The sequence below is a fragment of the Gymnogyps californianus genome, chromosome 5 (genome assembly GCF_018139145.2).
Source record: "Gymnogyps californianus isolate 813 chromosome 5, ASM1813914v2, whole genome shotgun sequence".
Taxonomy (NCBI): Eukaryota; Metazoa; Chordata; class Aves; order Accipitriformes; family Cathartidae; genus Gymnogyps; species Gymnogyps californianus.
Genome location: NC_059475.1, coordinates 20,672,241 through 20,694,411, shown reverse-complemented (window position 1 = coordinate 20,694,411; position 22,171 = coordinate 20,672,241). Strand labels below are relative to the sequence as shown.

The following is a 22,171-nucleotide window of genomic DNA, read 5'->3' as shown; positions in this document are numbered from 1 at the left end:
ATTTGTGCCAATTGCTGTATTTGAAATATGTATTAATATATATTTAATGAAGAATACACGATCCTATCATTGACTCTTCGATAAATCTTGTAGCAGGAAAACAAAATCTTTGAGTTTTACCATTTTGTCGGACCCTAAGAACATCAAATAACTATTCTCTGCCAATTTCTTTCTAGCAAATTACAGTATTCTGCAGGGATTTCAAATAACATGTTGTTCCAAGGATAATTTAATTTTAATAATGATCTTTATTAGCTGTATTACTCTCTATATGTTGAAAATGTCATGCAGTTTTTAATGAACTTTCACAACATGTCTGTGAATTGAATAGCTTATCATCATCATGCTTACTTTGGGAAGGAGAGTGGCAGCAGTGGGGAAAGTTGGCAGATTAACTGTTCATAGAATTCAAGATCTTCCATCTCACTGCTCTGGTCATTGATTTCTCCTGCACTCACTGATTATCTGCTTCTAGTTATCCAGACGTGTAAGAGCCTGCCAAGTCAAGACCTATGATGCAAATTCTGCAAAAACTGATTAATTGATTTCTTTCATTCTTTTATTCTTGTCAATGTTCACATGCAGGACAAAACTCCATTTTTTTTTTTTTTCCAGCCATCTTCTCTTTCCCTGACACTCTCATCTACTTATTGGTATTGCTTCGCTCTCCCATTGAATTCATTTAAGGTTTGTGTTAGGTGCAGTTAGCGTCCATCCTTGTTGGTCCCACAAAGTTTTGCGGGAATGATCTGCATTACCATTCAGCATATAGATCCAACATATATCCAACGTGGCTATCTTCTCTGTGGAGTAAATCTTCAGGTTCATAACTTCTCAGACCTCTTTAATGACAATGAAGTCTTTCCAGTCCCTGTAAACGGTCCCACGGAGGCTAACACTAGTTTGGGTCAGTGGTTGCTTGTCCTGTGCACTTGACAGAGCCACAGATTTCTCATTTGCTTTTTAGCATTTTATATGAGTGGGTGAGGTGGTTTTACTGGAATGATTTTACCTGTCTCAGAAAGTCAGGTGGACCTGATGAAAATCAGCAATCTGACTCCTGTATCTGTAGGGGGACAAGTGTTTTTCCAGGCCCCCTTCTCGCTCCTACACAGTATTGGAGATTTCGGATATTTATGGATTTTTATGTAAGATTGGTAAGTCACCACTAGGATTCCTGCACTCTTAGCTCTTCTGTATTCCTCATTTTGAGGATGTTACTTTGATCCATGTTCAGGAGAAGATTCTTTCTTCTATGGAGAAAGTTTTGAAGTGATGGAAGCATGTCAAAAAAATTAGTTTTGTTTGCCGATAATAACTCAATTTGATCCCAGACAACTTGTGATGAAAGTACTTTTCTTCTTGCTAATCCAATGTTACAATAATTACAAGCAGCAGATCAATAGTGGGAAGTATAGAGTTGGAAGTGTTACTTCAGATATTAAGCCACAAATTGATCTCCCTGTCAAACCTTAAGTAACTGCTGTATCAACACATATTTCAAAGATTGGAGGAAGTTCTGAAATGTAATAGTGATGGACTGAAGAAAGGAGAACAATAATTTGTTTTATGCAATTGTATTAACTCTTTACAGCCCGAATCTACACAATCCTGCTATTATCTCATTATGTTTTGCACTCACGTGTTACATCAATGATTTCTGACTATTGCTCCACTTGGCTCTGATAACATACAGGATTATCTCTGGATAATAATGATCCTCTCTTGAATTAGAAAGAACCACCAGTACTTGCACATGATCCAACACAAGTCTTGTGCAACTGTCAAAGTATTCCAGCGTTTATACGGCAGATATTCTAATCCAAGTCAGTTATTGACCAAAATAATTCTTTCTTAGGAAAACAGACAACACCAAAAGACCTTCATATCACATAAGATTCTTGAATTTCCTTGGATGACAACTGATGACTGTTGCAACTCAGTGCACTCACTAAATCATACTGACCTGCTTTAAAGAAAGTAAAGGAAAAAAATCTGAGAAATTCTAGAATTCTTTGGAAAAAGAAACAGATAATAGAAATTTATGGGTTGTAGTTTTTCTTCCAAAAACTAAGACACATAGTGTTTTTGAGATCACTTTTACCTCTTAATGGGCAGAAGTATGAAAGTTGTCCTTATACTACTATATGCACACTGAGGTTTTAGAAGCTGCAAATGTCACTGCTCAATTCACTTTATGGTGTTTCTTTTATAAGCCATTAAGAAAGCTTGAAAGGAGTAATGTCTCTCTGAAGAATTTGTTCTTGAATATGTTTTTGAAGTCTTGAACATTGCTGTGGCTCAGATGTAGCACATTTGAGAAGTCAGCTTCTCCTCTAGGAATGCTTGCTAGGTATGTGCAGTGATCTGGGAAAAATAGTTTTTGCTTTCTGTGGGTTGCCTCTCCCCTGATGACCGTATGGAAGGAGCACTTAGGAGTGTGAGGTTTTGGTTCCACTCTTCCTAATGCTAGAGCATCCTGCAGGGAGAGGTTTGGTGGATTATTAATTTTTTGTTGTTGTTCTTCTTCAGATAAGGGCTGCTATTTTTTCTGACAGTACTGAGTCTTTTGAATTACTTTTGCTAGTGCAGAGATGAAGACTTTTGACTGGATGTGAGTAGTCAGAGCAAGAAGTCTCTTTGGTGTAAATCTCTCTCACCTACTAATCGGTCAATCCTCTCGAGTAGAGATGACTAGCTGAGCAGTCAGAACTTCTTCTATTTTTCCTAACAGAAATCATTCCTGTGTATAACTGTTTATTAGTATGAGGGGGAAGGAAGGTGGTAGTTCTCAGGTCTTGGCCACCACTGAAGCCTTGTCAGCCAGTTATGATTAGCTTGATTATTTACTTCTCCAGCACTAAGTATTGCTTCACAGTGGAGAACAGAGGAAAACTGCAGGTGTCCGTTCAGCAGAGCGAGGAGGCTTTTCTCTAGTCTAGCCTTTTGTTGTTACAGCAATGTTTCCAGCTGTGATGCTTACTTGCTGCCAAGTAGTAGTAAATAGCTGTATAAATCACAGTAATGCTTGTACCATTTGGGTACAGCCGATTGCTTTTTGACTCTAACGGGTGTACATATGCTTATTCTCATATTTCAGCGTTAATTGTTAATATTTCTGTAAAAGGAATAGCTTTGGGAATTGAAGAATGAACGCTTTTGAAGTGCTTCATCTTCAAACTTTGGATTTCATTCCTCACTTGAAGCATACACAGTTTGGTTTAAATTGTATTCTCATTTTATTTTCTCCAAGACTCTCTTCAGAACTAGAAGTCAGTAGCCATGGCCTGCCTGACCCAGAAAGCAGTCAGTAACAGTGCAGGTACGTTTAATTTAGGACAGCAAATACAGACTGCTGCTGTCCGTGCTACCTACAAGGCAGAGCTCAAAACGCTGGAGAGAAGTGGTAATGTGTCTTGGTGCTGGCACTTGCAGCCTGGAGCCTGGCAGAGTTTTACTGAGTGCTCTTCACGTTTCTCAAGAGGGAATGGGTAGGTAGGAGGCCCATATGGATGGGAAGTTCATTGCCACTGCAGTAGGGTGAGTGGAGTAGCAAGTTGGTTGTTCTTGACTTGTACAAGGTACTCTGTACCTTCTTTGTACAGAGCCATAGGCTTTTTGTATAACTGCAAACGATAGTTTGCTGTAAAAGCTTACACTCAAAGCTGAATGAGATGTGGAACTAGGATAGCTCTTGAGGGTGAAGAAAAGGAAGAATATATGTTACGTGATGTGTTACTTTGGGTTCTTTCTGATTAAAGAAACCTGTATCTCCTTAGGCACTTGCTGACTTGCAATGGGAGTCAAAATAGATTTTGCTGAAGGGAAAACAATAAATATGGGGAAAAAATCAGACCGCTTGTTATCTTTTTTTGTTCAAAGCATATTGAGATGGACCTGAAGTGGAATCCTGGCAGAGTTTCTCATCCGGCCTCAGCTGCAGTCCGGGTGACTGATTTGAGTTGGCGAGGCAACCTAAATCCCAGTCCGCTGATTAAAGATGACAGAGAGCTACTTATGGATGAATACCTTTCCCCCAGGAAACTGGTGAGTAGACATCCAACTTTTTAATGAAGTAGAAGAGGCAAACTGGCATATACAGAGCTGTATTAACTTAACCTTCCAGCTGCTCTTGTGATGATTGCAGATTGTTGCTTGTCTGACAGTTAGACTTCTGCATAAAGTAGATTCTGTCTTAGGGAAATTTATCAAATATTTGTCCTCCTTGTTTCATATAAAAAATATTCCCAGCAGGAATGCTGCTGTCTTTATTGCTAGGTTTCTTGAAGCAGCATGAAGAAAAGTACAGGTAGCATAATTATAATTTAAACAGATCTCATTAATGCCATCTGAAGTACCTTGTATCTTAGCATTAGAAAAAGCTTTTTACATTAACCTTGTTCTAGAGATTGGAAATGTAACTTTAAAAGCACAACTTTTTTCTGAATTAGTGAAATCCTCTGTCCTGCTAAGAAGCCAATTAAAATATTCTGCAAGTACTAGAAGTACTTTCTATATGTATCAAAGTGTGTGAAATTTCAAAGCACATTTGAAAGCCATGTTCCTTTTTGACCGGGGGAAATGATTTTGGCGTGCAGCTTGTTGAAAGAGAGTAACATGCTGAAATCTTCGTGAAGGAATTAACTTTGTGAAATATTTGTGAAGGAATACTTGATTGCATATTGTGCTGTATTTGCTCAGAACTAATTAGGGGTGAAATCCTTTGGGACATGTAGAAGCTGAGAAAATAACCTCACTTATCCCTGCTAAAGGAAGGGAGAGCTGAGAGCAGAAGTTAAGGGGAGAAGCTACAGCTTTCTGTGTTGCAGAGCTGGGTAGAAATTCGTGAAAGACAGATGGGGCCAAGGCTGTGGTTCGGATGCTCCCAGTGGGCAGGGTGGTGATCACAGTGTCCGTAATCCTCTGTGCATCCACTGCACCAGTGGAGAGGCACTAGCTTCTGCAGGTGACATATTCCAGCTGCAGGTTTACACCTCTCCCTAACTATATACCAGTCACAATTTTGACCGTGTGCTGTAGACAGCAAGTTGTTCTCAGAACTACTCTTCCCTTGGTAGCTAAGTCTTTTAGTGTTTATAAAATGTTTGGAGATGCAAAAATCACTTTCTGCAGAGTGTATATTTTAAGCTTTCTGGAGAAAAACTGATGTGATCTTATGATCTATGCCATTCACTTCCCTTTGGCTCATGTGAACCTCTGACAACTTCTCAGTCTTTTTTTAAAATCTGGCATACAGTTTGACCAGCCTAATGTGTTTGTGGCCTACAGTACCCTGTATAAATCCAATGGGAAGCTCTTAGAGTAGTCTGTTTTCTTAGGGCATGAACCAAAGCCCATTAGAGTAACCAAAACAACTGCCCTCTGACTTCAATAAACTCTGAATTAAATCCTTAGGAAGTTCTTTTGTTGGCATGAAATTCTTCTCTTTCTGAAGCTCTGCTACTTTTAGTTCACAGTAAATTGTAAGCAGAAAAGTGTATGTAAGGCAATGTTACCCACATCCCATGAAGTTGCAGTTCATTATTTTGTAATATTTTTTTAAATACAGATCAGTTAAATTCCCCCACAGTTCTAGGCTCTTTTCAAAAATGGGAAAAAAAACTTTGTTATTCATATGTACCCTCATGAACCTAATCAAGTCTTGCCTCTTTAAGATGGTGTGTATTAATATTTGTAAGGAATTCCATTTCAAAGACTCTTTTCAATGGATGCATACTGTCCTACTAATTTTTCTGGACATGGTTATTTCCTGGCCCTCGAACCTGACATTTGTGTTGGCATAGCTGGGATACTTCCTGCTCAGAGGAAAAATTATATGATGTTGTCAAGGAAATATTTACAATGTTTATAGCTTGTTTTAATAACATATCCAATCTATCTATTCTTTGACCTTTATGTTGATCAAATGGAAATCACTGCTTCCATAAATTTATTTCCTCTGGATTTGCAAATGTAAAAATAGAGACCCTGTTCAAACATTTAACCTGAAACAACTTTTCACATGCATATTTTTTTTAGGAACCACATGCCATTGATAACCAAATGGTTTGAAAGGTTGTTGTGCTTAAATCAATACATTTGCAATATCTTCTTGATTGTCTTTTAGTTGTGAATATTTTAGGAGTTACTGATTATATTCGCTGAAGTGCTCTGAGAGGAAACTAATAGATTTTTAAAATACATGCTCATTAAAGTAAAATTATTTTACGTTCAAAGAAGGACATAGGCCCCAGTTCTGCAGTGTTGTGTAGGCAGATTTCTGGACACCTGATGGAGGTTGCTGTGCAGAATCTGTGAAGATTGGGCACCTTGAATTGCAGCCTGCGGCCTTGTCTCTACCTGCACATTTTACTCATTTTGGCCTTTTTCCAGGGGGATGGCAGCCTATTTAATAGCAAAAACATTAGCAGTCCTCATTATTAAGGACTCTCTAAAAGGTGTGCTACTTGTATTGCTTTACTTTTTTCCCAGTTGCTGGGTTGTTTTCCTTCAAAGAGAGGTGAGGATTAAACTGATTCTTCTTTTCTTTTTTTTTTTTTTTTTTTTCCCCTCCTTTCCTTTTTGCCTTCTTGGACCCCGTAGCACATAAGACAACTTCTACAGAACCATTGGTCCCTTGCCTATTCTTTTCCTCTCCATAGCAGATCCTCACCTCACTTAAATCTTATGCTCACTCGCTACAGGGTTTGTAGTCTTCTGTGGCCTCATTTCAGCATAATGTTAACTTTAAAATCCTGTGTGATTCCATATCCACATTATGTTAATCACATCTTCTGTAGTTTCTGCTTGCTGCCATCTCTCTTGCTGCAATGTCGTGTAATGCCCTTTTATATTTGAATACTCTTCATCCAAGCTACAGGTCAAAAGCTTTTGATGCAAGGGTTGGTATCATTAGAAGTTCTTTTTATTCTTTCTGCTAGTATCAATGTCAGTTTTCTGTTGTACTGTTTAATCTTCATCTATATGAATAGGCGTTCTTGCTTTTCCATTTGTACTTGTCCTATTAGTATTTCCAGCTCCGTGCTCTGCCTGTACTTGTGTTGTGCTTACGTGTTGTTGTCAGATGTTGTAGAATACCAGAGTGAGCAAATTCCCCATTCTCCCTTTGTTCTGAAAACTGGCTATTAATTGGCAATACATTGCAATTAATTTTTAACTTTATTAGGGCTGTGGCACAGATTTCTCATTCAGTGTGGAGGAACTGAAATTAAGGGCTCCACCTGTCTTGAATCAGATTTTTATTTTCTTCTATTAACACCCATCCCCTCCCCGCCGTTTGCAAAGAATCTTTTCCTGACTTCCACAAAAAGCATTCCACTTCTCAGAATAAACTCATTTTACAATGTCAAATAATCTTCCAAATATTGTCACATTATCAAAACTAATCACATTTTTGTGTGATCTTTAGAGAAGAAAGGAAGTATTCTTCTTATTTTGCTATTTATTGATCCTGCTCCAGTTAATCATGTTTTCTAAACTTAGGAACATGTGTTTGGAAGTGATGTTTAGTTTTGTTGCTCAGGAGGTTAGGGTATGTTTCATATGGTATGTGCTCATCCTCATGAGGAGAAGAAGATCCTGGAGGGTCCTGGAACAACAGATTGGATTCTTGCTGAAATGACTCAATCGTTTCCTTTTTTCCTTCACAGAAAGTTTTTCTCTCAGTTGTAAGCTACATGGATTTGAGAAGAAAACTGGAGATCAAGGAAGCAAGTGCAAAATCCTGATAAACTAAGTGGAGTCAAGGAGATGGAAGTAACTGACTGAATTTGGATCTGCTGAATCCTTCATTAGAATTGTATAATCGTTTAAAAAATAATAATTAAAAAAAATCTTTGAAGGGACCTCTGGAGGTCTACCAGTTCAATCTTCTGCTCAAAGCACAGCTAGTTTCAAAGTTAGATCAGATTGCTCAAGGTAGCAGATAGTAGTAAACATAATACTGTGAACAGGAAAAAGGTTACAAAGCCTCATTTAGTTTCAGAGCTTTCCTTTTATATGTTCTTATCCTAACACTAATGCCTTTACTACAGTAAAGGCTTGTAGTTGTTACATTAGTGTTCATCCTGCTACTTAGGCATCTGATGTCTTACATTCAAATTGTCACATCAGGAATCTTTATATGCATTCACACACATGTGCATGCCTTTATATGAAAAAAACCCAGATTTTCATTTGCATACACTCACAGCTGCTTAGCTAACATAAAATGGCAGATTACAGTCTTGAGTTTTGCATGTTCAGTGACAACATTGAGCAATGATTGTAGCTGCTTATTATGCACCTAATTGCTAGATAGGAAAAACAATTAATATTGGGGTATGACTTTTTTTATATCTATGTGAGGGAAAGTAAATCCTTAAAACAAATTTAAAGAAAAAATTGATGTAAGAATATCTACTGTCCTGTCCATTCCTGACCTGCATGTTAATTTAGTGTATAGTTAAAACTGAGCTTGTTTCCTCCTACAGAAATGATACAGGCTATTTTTGGGAGATCAGCAAACCTCCCATATAGTTTCTGGTGGCCCACGTGCCCTTTGAAGTTTGTGATAGTTAGGAGATCTCCCAGCAACTTGCAGCATCAGACCCTTAATACTGGTTTAAAAAAAGGTGTCAGTACTGTGAATCCCCAGCATGAGTCAGTGGGGAGCTGAACTGGAGATGGCAAGACTAGGCAGGGCCCTATCCATGTAGATCTGTTGATGTGACTTGGAGGCTTCAGCATGAGAATAAAGACATCTTAACTAATGCATCCACCACCACTTAAATTTCATCATTATTGCCCTCATCTACACTTTTCATACAAGCCAAGATCTCTCTTTATCACAGATTGAACGCCTAGCTAATCTCTTCATCTGAGCTGAGAGAAGAATGTATTTGTATGTATATGCAGAAAGTAGTGGAATACAGCTAAATATTGTAATTATAAGCATCTGCAGCATTTAGCTATTTTGAAAGGAAGATTGCATATGGGACCACAGGGAAATTCTGTTCCCTCTCATTGAAAATCCCTTGACTTAGAATCACTTAAAACCTTGTTAACGTTCTAGTAATTTTCTTCTTAGAAGAAATATTTTGCAACATTAATTTTTTTGTGCAGGGAGAGATTATTCTTGAGTTGGGAATTTGAAATAAAATCCATGCAAAAAGCAATGAACACATGAATGGACATGAATCTAGTATTTGCATACAGGTGTAGTATTAAAAGAAAATAAGCTCACTGCTCAGGAATTCCTGTCTTAGCCAAATTAACCAGGATCAGCAAAATAAACGCACAGCTGGAAAAGCTTCTCTGACAGCTGCATGCAACATGCTCTTCGGCAACATACCTACTTTTCTTAGAGTATGTGAAAAATCTAGGGAAGAGAGAAGAAATCAGTTGTATACACCAGCTTTAATTGAACAGATATTATTTGCCAATTAAGGAATTTACAGGGAGTTGCAAGTGGGACTTGAGCTGGATTTCCCAGCATCCCCAGGTGACTGTTCTGCCAGTTGGGAAGCTCTGCAAGCACAGAAGTATTTTTCACTTGCAATTTTTTGCAGAATACTTATTGGCTCTTCTTGTCAGTCAGAGGAAAAGCTTTCCAAACTAGTGCATGCTCTCCAGTTAGATATTGGCCAGACATTTTGCATGATGGGAATGGTTTGTGAGCCATCATGGAGTTGCTTCTTAAAATACTGGCTAAATTATTTACCAATAGCTTCTGCATGATCTCATGGAAAATAGTTTTACTCCTATATTGAAGGAGGTGCAAAAATGTAAAGTGAACTTTATCTGTCTTTGTTTTACTTATCATGTATTCATCTTCAAAGAATTGTGCAGTGCTTTACCATGGAAATTTATCCTCTCAAATAAAAAATTTAGGGTGGAGTATAATGCTTGCTGCCCAGAATCAAGCTGCCAGGCCACCTTCTTGAACATCGTGCTGGAAAGATTTTGATGTTTGATTCTTCAGAAAACATCCTCCTTCTCTATCTAACCGATACCTACCTCGCTGGGCAGTAGATGGGTGGCAAGCAGAATCCTCTTTGAACACCAACAATCAGCCTGGAATTATAGTTAGTTTTTTCAAGGTATCTTTTTGATCTAAAATATCTCTGAGTATATCCAGCTCTTTGCCTAGAACAGATCCTTGGTCCCTTTTTGTCTGCTCTACGTTGAGGCTGAGCAGCTGTAAACAGCCAAAGAAATCCCTAGATGGCACAGCCCCTTCATGTCTGTAAGCATTCCTGGGGCACAGGCAGAGAGACCTTCTGCCCCTGGCTGTCAAAACAGCCCTTTGAGCTGTGGGCAGGCAGTCATTACCTGAAGCCACAGTGGGACACCTCTAAATTATAGCAGGAGCCTGTCCTAGACCTGGCATGGCCAGCCCTAGGAAAGAAGAGATGCAGAGCGCCTTAGCATCACTTCTACCTGCGTGGTGCCAGACATCTCTCTGTCCAACCTGATGATCCCTTCAGTGTGTTTGGCTAAATTTTTTTTTTTTCTTTTGCTGCCCAGTAGCAGCAAAATTCTTCCTAAATATCCCTCCTTTCAAATTGTGATGGAAGTTCCTGTGCTTTGACATTAAACAGCAACATAAAAGGGAGATCCTGCTAAATATGTGTCATCTTTGTTTAAATGTTTCCACGTCCTTCCCTAAATCTCCCCCATTCCTGGTGCCAGAATTTTAGCTGTGACACATGAGATGTATCACACTTCCAGCTGCACCAGTATGCCAAGAAAGGTGTCTGGGGAGTAGGAGTGTCCGAACTATCTTCCATAGGAACCGTTCACCATGTAACCTTCTCTTGAACTGCCGCCCTGGCCTTCTGCTTGCTAACTAGCTTGCAGTCAACACCTGGGGTCTCTGTGCTTCTAGTGCCTTTAAATGAGCTCATATCCTCAACCCCAGAGCGTTTCTCGTTTCCTTCATGTAGTACGATAGCTTTTGCATCCCACAGCCAATCGTTTCCAAACTCTCCAGGCATCTCCTGGGCATCAGCAGATGGAAGGACAGTGATTTTCACAGAGACTCTTGGAAAAGCAGAATGGGGAAGTGAGGACCGAGCACACATGGAGTCTGTCGCATCTGGTTAGCACATGCTTCAAGGCAGCTATCTATAGTTCAAAGAGCTGGTGATGGCAGCCAATAACCCTTTCCAGCACTGGAGCCACAGCTCTGCCTGTTGCAGTACAAAATATGGATGCACTAAGCAGCTCATCTCTCAGACAGGGGAAAAAGTACAAATAGTAGATCTGGAAGAGGAAAAGGAGGGCAAAGAAGCACACTGGTAATCCCTAGTATGAGGAAAAGGAAGAGGGAACCCTAGAAGAGGAGAGAATATAACTTTATGCAGCTTTTATGCTTGGATTTGGAAAGAGGTGAACAAGGAGCAGAACTGTGAAAGGAGGCTGTCTAGAATACAGCAGGGAGAAGGACAGCAAGGGAGAAAGGCAAAGCCTCCTTGTGGTGCCAGGACCTTCTGCTATTCTACTGACAAAGTGTATGACCCTAAGCTTATTACTTGTTCTGAGACTTCTTCCTATTCTGTCTTCTAATGATGTAGACTCTTAAGACTATTTTGATGGGGAGGGGGAAGGTATTTTTCAGAAGAAGCTTCCTTTAATGACAATAAGCTTGTGTCCAAGTCCAGCAATCCGAGCGCGTGGTTGTGTGCCAGGACATCAGCAAGCTCTCGTTTCTCATGTACTCTCGTGCTATATGACAGACAGTGTCATCTGCTGAAAAGGGTTACTGCAAAGTGTGTCTTGCAGTGAGGGATCTTGTGTTTACTTGGGTGGAGAAAGCAGTCTGTAGTTAGTAAGCTTGCCTTCTTTGCAGAAGCAAACCCATTTTTGTGGTGGCTGCATCTGGGGATAGAAAGTAAATTTCTGGATGCCATTGGGGACTCCCAAGTTTTCACCTTAGACCTTTGTCATATTCTAGTGGGGAGGCAAGAAAGTTTAGAAGCTTTCTTAGGTTCAGCCTGCTTAAAATCACAGTTTAAAAAATAAGATTAAAAATAATTTTAAACACAATATTTTAAAGACAATTCAAAAGCAGTTGAAGATGCAGTCGCTTGTGCACAATACAAATTTTACTTGATGAGCAGGAATGTCGCAACCGCTGTTTTTCCCTGCAAAATGAACTGGATGTTCTTGTGGTTATTTTTGCTTCCCAAACCTCATAAACAGAGGTGGTCCTACACATTCCTTTCTAATGAATAATTTCCCCCTTATTAAACAAACTAAGGAATATTGTAACTTTTTAATAGTAAGAAAACTTGTCTCCTGTATGTGGAAGTTGTTGAATGACTTCCTGCCTTCATCTTAAATAGAGGGGCAAAAGGCAGGTGACAATACTTCTTTCAACCCATGCTGTTGATTGCATCATTGAGGAGGAGACACTGATGCCAGGGTCAGCCATTTCTTTGAAGTGGACTTTTTTAGCCCCATGTGCTAACTCTTTTGGCACAGAAAGGTGACAATCTAGCAGTTGTGTCACTATGTATAGCATCAGCTCTTTCAGGCAGTTATTGTGACACAAAAGCCTTGTTTCTTATCTCTCAAGGAGTGTTTCAGACTCCTCCATGAACAACTAACCCATCAGGAAGAAAGGATACAGTTCCCTCCTGGTCTGTTTTGTTGAATTCGTGCATGGAAGGGTCCACTAAGCACCCAAAGGTGGTGCAAAGGAGGTGGTGGGACATACAGCCTGGATGAGGGAAGCTGAGGAGAGAGGAGCTGGGTCATAGCAGGAAGGAACAAGGGGTGAGAGCAGTGATAACATGAGATTGCTTCAGCTGCTTGTGGAACTGCAGCCTGGCATCTTAGGACTTCACAGCCTTGCTGTAGTTTTCACTGGCTGTCCTAGAGCTTCCCTCTCTCCTCTGCGTATAGCTTCTGCTTGTTTCTGTCCTTCTGCTTACCTCTGCCAAGACAAAATCTACATGTACATATCAACACAGACTTTAGGATATTAGGAAAGATCCGGTGATAAGATAGGAAAGACCCTGCATTCACACACACCCCCTTGCTTAATGCAGTGGTTGATCCTATTACTAAGATTTTGCAAAAATAATGAAAGATTTTGGAGGCTTCTATTTGCATTACCTAGATCTTTTCAAAGGAATTTGTAATTCTTTTAATTAGTGTCATCTTCTTTCAGAACAGTGAGCTGCTTGAGCTAAAATCATGTTTCCTTTTCATAGTTCTGGGTTAAAAGGCTAAACAGTGTGTTTTGTTGAGTTTTACTACCTAGTGCCTTTTTGATTACAGGTGACACTTAAGGGTAACACTTCCTATCTGCTGAGGATTAGTACAAGACTTATGCAGATCTTAAAGCATGGACATACTGTTTAAATTAAGTTAATTGGCATGTAAGTCAGTCTGTTGTTGATTTACAGCTTGAATGTAACCCTCAGCCTTGACTCTTTAAGCAATGTAGAAGTTGTGTGAGACTAGAAGAATTCAGAGCTACGAGGAAGAAAGATCTTTGAATACTAAATTTATTTCAATGTGATCACACATCTAGCCATTTTGACCTGGAGTATATGTTGACAAAGCACTGGTTGAAAGCCTTTCTAGACCTTTTTACTCCTGTGTCATCTGTTTTATTGCATGAGAGTACACATATATCTCTGCTTATCTTTACAGAAAGTTTTGACAGGGGTAGATGATCTGCAGCGAGTGAAGGCCCTAGAGATGCAAGTAGATACAAGAGAGAACAGCTTGGGGAACTTTGGTAAGAAAACACTTTCTCTTCTGCTCACCGTCTCAAATTTTCCTTTATCATGTCTTGAAGCAGGACTGAGAACTCAGAAACCAACAGCCAGTGTAAAGTACTGTCCTGCTCAAGAGCTCTTGAAACATGATCTCCCTGGTACCTCTCACTCCTTGATGTCTGTTTTCTTCTGTGAGGCTCTAAATAGGACTGAAAACTATGGCAACGGGATGAGTGACACCACTTCTGTCTAAAGCCAATTAGTTTGAACAAATTCCTTTTGAATGACATGCCTCTAAGCCCTAAATGAGCATTTACTGATTACCTTGCCCTCTAGAGTACGTGGCACTATCTAGTGAAACAGTAGCCAAAGTTCAGTTTCTCTCCACTGTAACATTTCCCTGTGGCTGAGAAATCACTAGTGGTATCAGGCTGCTCATGCTGCCAGCAGCCTGTCTTTGCATCCTGTACTGCCTCATCGAGCTGTGCTGGATGATGTGCTGGAGGAAGGTCCTATAGATACGTCATTTTGGTGAGCCCCAAACAGCCCTAATGCTTGTGATTCTTTTCTGTGTCATCATCACTGCACTAGGGAAGTAAGGAAGTACCAAAGGAATTCCCTCTGTAGCAGAGTTAACACTGAGAATATGAAACCTTCCTTTTTTCCAGTACTGGCAGTCATTTTCTGTCATGTGGATTCCCATCACAACCAAGTCCATCTTCTGCTATGTTGAAGCTGAGTAACTACTGCAGGCTAATATTTTCTGTGCCAAAAGGAGTCACGTCCCCAAAAATGGGTGCTGCTATTTTCAGCCAAGCAGTTCATTTTCATATGCAAGTGACTATAATGTAACAGCCGATTAGCTTTAGTGGGTCTTTTGATGTTGATTTGTCAAGAATAGTTAAGCAAGTACAGGGAAGGGGGCTTTTGTCTTGAATTATATAGCCACTTTGTATTGGTTATTCTGTTTATTTTGTAAATAGGTCTCTTTCTGATAGGCACTTGATAATTTAAAGTAAGTTACATCCGTTTCTTTCAGAGATCATAACCTATTCAGTCCTGTTTCCTCCAGTTGATAAGAAAATCTCATTATGCCGTTTCTACAATGCTCGAAAGTGGTGCTCCCGTTCCTATGCCATTTTACATTAGCTGTGACAAGCTAGCAAAATGTTTCACCTTTTTCACTCTGTGCTTCCCTTTCCTTTCCATTACTGGAATAAATCCCATTCTTTCTGCTCCCTGTGGTTAGGCTTTTGCAACTTTTACAGAATACAGAGCACTATTCCCATGTTGCAAACAATTTCCATCTTGTTTATGTCCCACTGTTTGCACCAAGAGATGGTCCTTGGTGCCAGCAGCTGCAGGTCCCCACTGCTTTTGAGAATAACAGAACATCAAGACCATCCTGAATTTAATTCTGTCTTTTTTTTTTAAAGTGCATTTCTGAATTTTCTCCCTGTGAAAATCTCTTTGCAAATGTCAGCAGGTGGCTAGCACAGAAAGTTTGCCACTTAATGCTTCCAGTGATCATCAGTTCCTTGCAGTTTTTTTCACAATAGCTGATTTTTAGGTGCATGGAGTAAGGCCTAAATTTTCAGGGGTATTGCAGGGCAGTTTGCACCTTCAATGTGAATGGTGTAAGCAAGGCTGCTGTTGAAGGTGTCGGGCTCATTGCATGTTCCTCGTTGGCTGCCTGCCCTTGGAAGTGTACGCTGCTGACCTGGTCTCTGGTCACAGGGGTTTGGATAAATAGCCTGAGGGAAGGAGTAGGATAAGAATCAGACCAGCTGGAATGACAGAAGTTCCAGTGTGACAGAAGGAAAAGCTTTTCCACCGTTAGGACAGTTGAACAATAGGGGTATCCAGAGAGGTTTGGAGTCTCCATCCTTGGAAGTTTTCAAGACCCGGCTGGGTGAAGACCTGAGCACCCTGGTCTGATCTCACAGAAGACCTGGCTCTGAGCGGGAGGCTGGGCTCAAGACCTCCGGCTGTCCCATCCAGCCTGGACCACTCTGCAATTTGGTGTTTCTGTTTGCATTCCAAACCTGGCTAATTAGCTTTCTTTATAGCCATATTAAATCACTTAACCTTGCTCTCACTGTATTCCTTAGTTGCAGAAGGTGGGTAAAAGCATCTTTATCATCAAGGAATTATTTGTTTGGATGATCGGTTCGCACTCAGTAAACAATATTATTTTAACTGGTTTTATGTGTAAAGATAAAATAGGCTGTGAAAACTCCTAAATGGCCAGGTAGAAGAGTTGCAAGTTACTAGACTGCACATAGCTCTGGGTCACCTGGCACCTTGCAGCACTCAAATCCCAAATTTGCACCACAATTTCCACTTGAGAAATGTTTCAATGTTCGCAGCCGTACACAGGCTGTAACACAAGCACTGAGGGCCTACATCTCCTTTAGCAAGATTTCCAGAGTGATTTAAAGCATGTTGCTTGTGTTTTTCTTATGAGCATTCCACTTTGGTATGTGCTAAACTTTAAAGCGCCATACTGCTAACCTTTCCCAGTTTGTCAGGTCAGCCTCTACACAATGGCGTCACATGGTGGGGAGGAACACTTACGTTTCTTAGGGACAGAGTGTGGACTAAAACACAAAAAGACCGATATTAAAATATTTCCATGTGATCAGTTTTAAAATTAAGGAAAGGCTTCATGCCAGAGCTTGAATCTGAGTCTTAGTGGGGCTTGGGGTGATTGCTAAAATCTCTAGCTGTTTGTTTTCAGTGCACCTTGCTGAGTGACAGGCGAAGCACTGAACTGCCCTGGCAAGTGTTGTATCCAGCTTTGCAGATCTTGGACTTGACTTCTGTGCTCTTCAGCTGCATGTAGGCTTCAGTTCCTACTCAGATGGACTATTTCCTTTTCATTAGCTTATCCCTTCGGTTTTGATTGCTGACAGATTTGGGACCTCATTCATGACTGGCTCATAGAAATTCCTGTTGAAAGTAATGGTGAGATAGAGTCATTTAAGACACTACATGGTTCTCTTATTTGTAAGTGATTTTAATAGCTGCAAATCAAGTTACCCATAGTGCTGTTCGCTGGTACTTATTGAATTGTTGCCTGCTGGTGGCCAGGCTAAGTTGATTACGTGTCTGGAGACTGCCGCTTCCCTTGCATGCATTTTATCAAGGAAAAGCTCTGCTGAAGGTTCAGAAGTAGGCACGCGTTTCTTTTCACACAGGGTCATCGTCTCTCTTTCCTCATGCTCTATTTGTCAGTATTCCTGATGTGAAGCCGGGAGATGTTTGTCGGCAGCTATCATTGCAGCGGCAGGTGCTTGCGTGGTCAGGAAACCAATGCGGAGGCCGGAGGCCTGAGTCCAGCATGTACGTCCCTGCCCACGCTGGTCTTGATTTAGCTGGTACTGACAAGCCTTGCTGAGAAGGTACCACAGCACCCGCTACAGCAGGGCTTGGGCAGGCTCTCCAGGAGTCACAAGTATGGGCAGCGAGCTTATGTTAAACCCTGCACTGATGTGTTTTTTGGTGAGTTTCTCATCTCAGGTAGCTAGACTGCAGTTAGACTGGGTTTGCCTGCAAGTGCTGCGGTCTTATGTCCAGTTGTGTTGCCCAGTTCACCCCAGAAATGTGCAAAAAATGCATGTTTAGAACGTGTGGAAATAACATCAAGGTGATGTATCTTACTTGATCAAACACATCTTAAGTGAATTAAATAGCCTGTTTAATTTACGTATCAGGTTGCTTTTGCTGGAAGAGTGCAGCCTGTGTTCACATGCCTGTTTTGTACTGTAGGGTCAACAAAACACGTAGATTGCCTGATGCCAACACAAGTATTTGTCAGTAATTTCTTTTGTGTTTTTCACTAGTCCATATTCCAGAAGGTGTAAGAAGTCAAGCCACGATGATTTTTTGTTAACAATTAGAAAAACAAGATATGTGAAGCTACCTAAAGAATACATTGTAATGTAAACAACAAGTGTTATAAGTGTTGTAGCTTGTAGAATATAATAAAACCAGCATCTTGCCTGTTTCCTCCTTACTCCTAGTCAGTTATCTAAATGTCACCTGCTGTACCAAGGCAGCTCAGAAAGACATCTGTATTGCTACCCTGCTTGTAAAGTGCAGCACTTAAGGCAATGTTGTTGAGTGTTCATGTATCACTTTTATTCACCTACCTTACACTTTGATTTCTTTCTGCTCTTCATTTAGTTTTGTTCCACTGGGATAGTACAGTAGAATAGTTTAACACTAGTACGTTGGTGGTGGTTAGTAATTTCAGAGCCATATAACAAAAAGGGTATTTAGTGAAAGGGAATCGTAGACAGATGAAATAACATTGCTCGCCATTCTGAATTCTCAGCCTTGTACTGTGGTCATCAGCATTTTTCTGGACCATTCTCATTTTTAAAAATCAAAATTATACAGTATGAAGGCAGTTTCAGGATGAGGAATATATTGGTTGTACTTTTAAAATTAATATTAGAAGTTAATATTGTTGATATTTTAGAATATTTTTATGTTAGTATAAGAATAAATTGCGTCCTTGCTCTCAGGAAAGATGCCATGAGGGTTAAAATTAAGAAAATTAGAAGCATGGTGTTACATTTGGATAGATCTATTATTTTGTTGTCTTCATTTTACAATTTTCTCTTCTTAACTTAATCTTCCAGTCTCATCTATATATAAGGAATCGGGACTATAAAATCCAGCAAAATCAAATGGACAATGAATTCTTAGCACCAAAGAACAATTACATATCAAATATAAAACTTAAAGGAAGGAAGAACCTGCGGAATTGGAGAAACAGATTGCAAAAGTCTTGTTGGCAGGATTTTGCACCACTGCACATAATATACTTTTATTTCAATTTAGTAAACAACACATTAGAGCTTAACACTCTACAAGTTCCCAGGGGTAGATTGTGCCAAAATACAATAAAATGTCTGATATGGAGGATCGGATTACAATAATGAAATAACCAGATGTGAAAATTGTATCGTCAGCCTGTCATTCTGCCTCTTTGAATCCTTTAATAGTTGTTTTTTTCCTGAACTAAACCTAAATGCATTCAGTGGAAAGCTTTTTCTTGAGCAAGTCTCTCCATTTCTCTTGAGCTAGTCTTCTTGACTCCTCATTCAAATCTTCTGCTTAATACTAGTTTTTAAAACCTTTGTTTTAAAAGCTTTGTAATGCTTTGCAATAGCCTTTGCTTGGTAACCCTTTAACCTTTCTGGTTGAATCCATGGCAAGGCTATTACCCGCTGCTGTGCTGGGAATGGAGAGGCTACTGCATCCTTCTTGTTCTTTCCTTTAACACTTTGGGGGAAGTCATTTCATCTCTCTGTGCTTCAGGTTTCTTATCAGAAACGTGATAGCAATTTTTTTTAATCTAGATTTTGATTTTTTTCTGTGGGGGTTTTCTTAGTGCATGGATTATATCTGAAGAAGTCTTTGCTCAGTAGCTAGTATGACTGCTGTGAATAATTAACAGAGATCCTAGTATCTCCTCTGTCAGGACTCCAAATTGTTTTGTTGCCATACTTTATAAAACTTGTTTGACATAAGAAAGTATACCCTGCAGGATGAGGATGGTGTGTTAGAATTTGTACTACAATTTTTATGGATTATGGAAAATTATTTAAAAATAAGGCTAAAAAATTGCACAATGTGTTTTGAATTTCTAATATTTTCTAAAGAGCTTTGTAAAGACATGAAGTTAAATATTTGCAGTATAGCATGAAGATCAATATGTGTATTACAATCACTCCCAAATAGCATTAGATATAGATAATGCATCTACTAAAACATGATTTATTAAAATGTTTTTGCCATAAACGCTCTTGTTCTGTTTGGGGAAATGGGATGAACAACATGACCTCCTTTGTTTGCTTTTGAGATCCCACTCCCTTTTTCTTTTTTTTTGTTTTTTCTTTTGATCCTTTGCAAAGAGCTGGAATGATGTCCTTCTGGACACTGCTAAGTCACCCTTGCCAGAGAGAGATTACTCAGAGGACTCATAAAAATATTTGCTGAGAGCAGATTTTAATGTTTTAGCAATGATCCAGTTTGTCTAAAACTGGTATTACCTCTACACGGTTGCATGTTATACTGGAGGATGCTCGCCAGCCATGGGTAAACTCTGCTAGTGGGAATGGGTAAAAGTTTGCTGTTGTCAATAACAAATGTTTCCTGGGACTTGAGCTTATATCCAAATTATTCTGTAGCTTGGAGGGATTTGGTCTATGATTTTGGTTCAGAGATACCTGTAGAAGCAACCAAAAAGGCAAATGTCTCTTGGGAATAGAAAAAAAGCATTAATCATCAAAGTAATAACAACAGAATACTGAGGTTTTCATAGGTATGAAACTTGTACAATTGAAGAGTAAACAATGGATCACATCCAGAAAATTAAAAAGAGAAGGCAACGCTTAGCAAAACATTAAGTAGCATTTTGGGGACCTCTGAACTATAAAAGATGATGTTGTGACATGGGAGATTATGCTTTTGTTGTTTGACTCAAAATTACGTTTTGAAGAAGTGTTACTTAGCTGTGTATTCAGTAATTCCATCACTACTTGCCATTAAATAGGTGGAAAAAGATTTTTGGGGAGAGAAGCAAGAGCATTATTTAGAAATCAGAGGTCATGGAATGCTATACTCTAAAGTATCCTTTACCTCTTCAGAGTATCACTCAGTTAATAGTCAATAAGGATTGGGAATCAGACCAAAGAAAACAGTCACCCATCAAGCCAGTTTCTGTTGTTGTCTGTCTGGAAAGGTGCTCTATCAGAATTGTCAGAGAGGGGTTCCAAAAATTATAATTGGGTAGTCATGCAGACAATACGTATATGTTGCAAAAATGCAAAGGGTGAAATATTTTTTGAGTGAAATAATCTCATTAATTTTCTTAGAAGAGGTCCAGCACAGATCTGGCAGAAACAGGTGTAAGAAATGCATGTAAAATTAGATGCTTCAACTTGTAATTGTCAGAAGTTTCCTTTACTCTACTCCCAGGTCTGCAAAGTGATTCTTTATTCTGTTCCCATAGGTGCCTATCTACCTAATCTGAGAGAACTGAAGTTGAACAATAGCTTGCTTGTGTCTGTGAGGTAAGAAATGAATGATAACTGAAATAAACATAAAGAATAACAGCCCTCAATTTTATTTAAGTGATAAAATCTTCATTTGTGCTGCTTTCATTTCTTCCATTTCCCCACGCCATGATAATGGATTAGGTCATGAATATATGCTCTGCAACCACGTAAGTTTAAGGACAGGACCTGAGCTGGAATAAATCAGTGTAGCTGCAATGGTGCCAATGAGTTAGCCCCAGTCTGCCACCAAGGAAGTTCCTGCCATGCTGAAGTCTGTGGAAATCTGTTGCAAATTTGAAAGGAGCTAGAAATTTGCCTCTTATCTATGTCTAGGTGCTTGGATTTCAGAGTGTTTCAGCCTTTGGGCTTTTCTTGTGCACAGTAGCCTGTTCTATACAGGTCAGACCAGTTCGTCAGCTGATGAAAATCACTTTGGCTTTATTGAAGTCAATGAAGTTGGGTTTATGAGAGCTGCTATGAAGACTGCATGTCCCTGGCTTGCTGAGCTCCACGAAAGCATTACAAGTTTTGCCCCAGGGAACTGGGGAGTTGGCAGGTTGGGAAGGTAGAAGTGAAAACCATCACAATGAGGAGGCAGAGCTGTCTTCTCTCTCCTGTGCTGATATCTGTATTACCCTTGGTAATTGCTGCATAATGGAAAAGTACAGTTCATATCAGTAAAGGGCTGTGTAAAAGGCCATCTTTACATTAAACAGGACCGCTCTCTGGCTTTGTATGGCTATCTGCTAAATTTGTGGGGAAAAAAAACAGTGATTTTGCTAATTCTTGTTAAAGAGAACATGTTCCCTGATGGGAAACAGCAATAAATTCTTGGTCTCATGCATCGTCACTAAAGCAGCTAATGAACTTCAGTTGTCACACTTTGATCTTATTTTCCCTTAGAAGGGAGATGAGATGAAGTATTTGCAGTCTAAATTTTTTTTTCTACCTTCTAGTCCATAACATGGAAAAGTGGTGATTCTGCATTGCTGCAATTATTTTAATGGCAACTAACCACTGTCATAAGCATGAAATTGCTCCATTATTGCAATGGTGGAGTAAGTAGTGGGTGAAAAAAATTACATTTTTTATAATATCCAAAGACATTTTATTATATTAAAAAGAAAAAAATTAAAAAGAGTTTTTTTGTTTGGTCAAAAATCCATATTCTGTTAAAATGTGTCAATGGAAAATGTTTTGACCAGTTCTGTTGGTATTGAATACAGGATGCAGTTCAGGAAAACTACTGTTTTGTTTATTTGACTTACGGCTTTAGCAGGATTTTGCACATCCCTTTGTATTCTGAGACTCTAACTTCTGTCATGAAAAGTTTCAGCAAACCATTTTCTGTGACCATCCTTGTGG

The 22,171-nt window shown here is 39.5% G+C and overlaps 1 protein-coding gene across 1 annotated transcript in view; it reads left to right on the top strand.

Moving 5' to 3' along the window:
• The window catches only part of LRRC56 (leucine rich repeat containing 56), a 64,809-nt gene that overhangs the window by 8,311 nt on the left and 34,327 nt on the right, over window positions 1–22,171 (top strand). Inside the window, exons 3-5 of the mRNA XM_050897906.1 lie at window positions 3,883–4,047; window positions 13,666–13,753; window positions 20,761–20,821. Coding sequence (XP_050753863.1) covers window positions 3,883–4,047; window positions 13,666–13,753; window positions 20,761–20,821 — 314 coding nt within the window. The remainder of the gene's footprint in view (window positions 1–3,882; window positions 4,048–13,665; window positions 13,754–20,760; window positions 20,822–22,171) is intronic.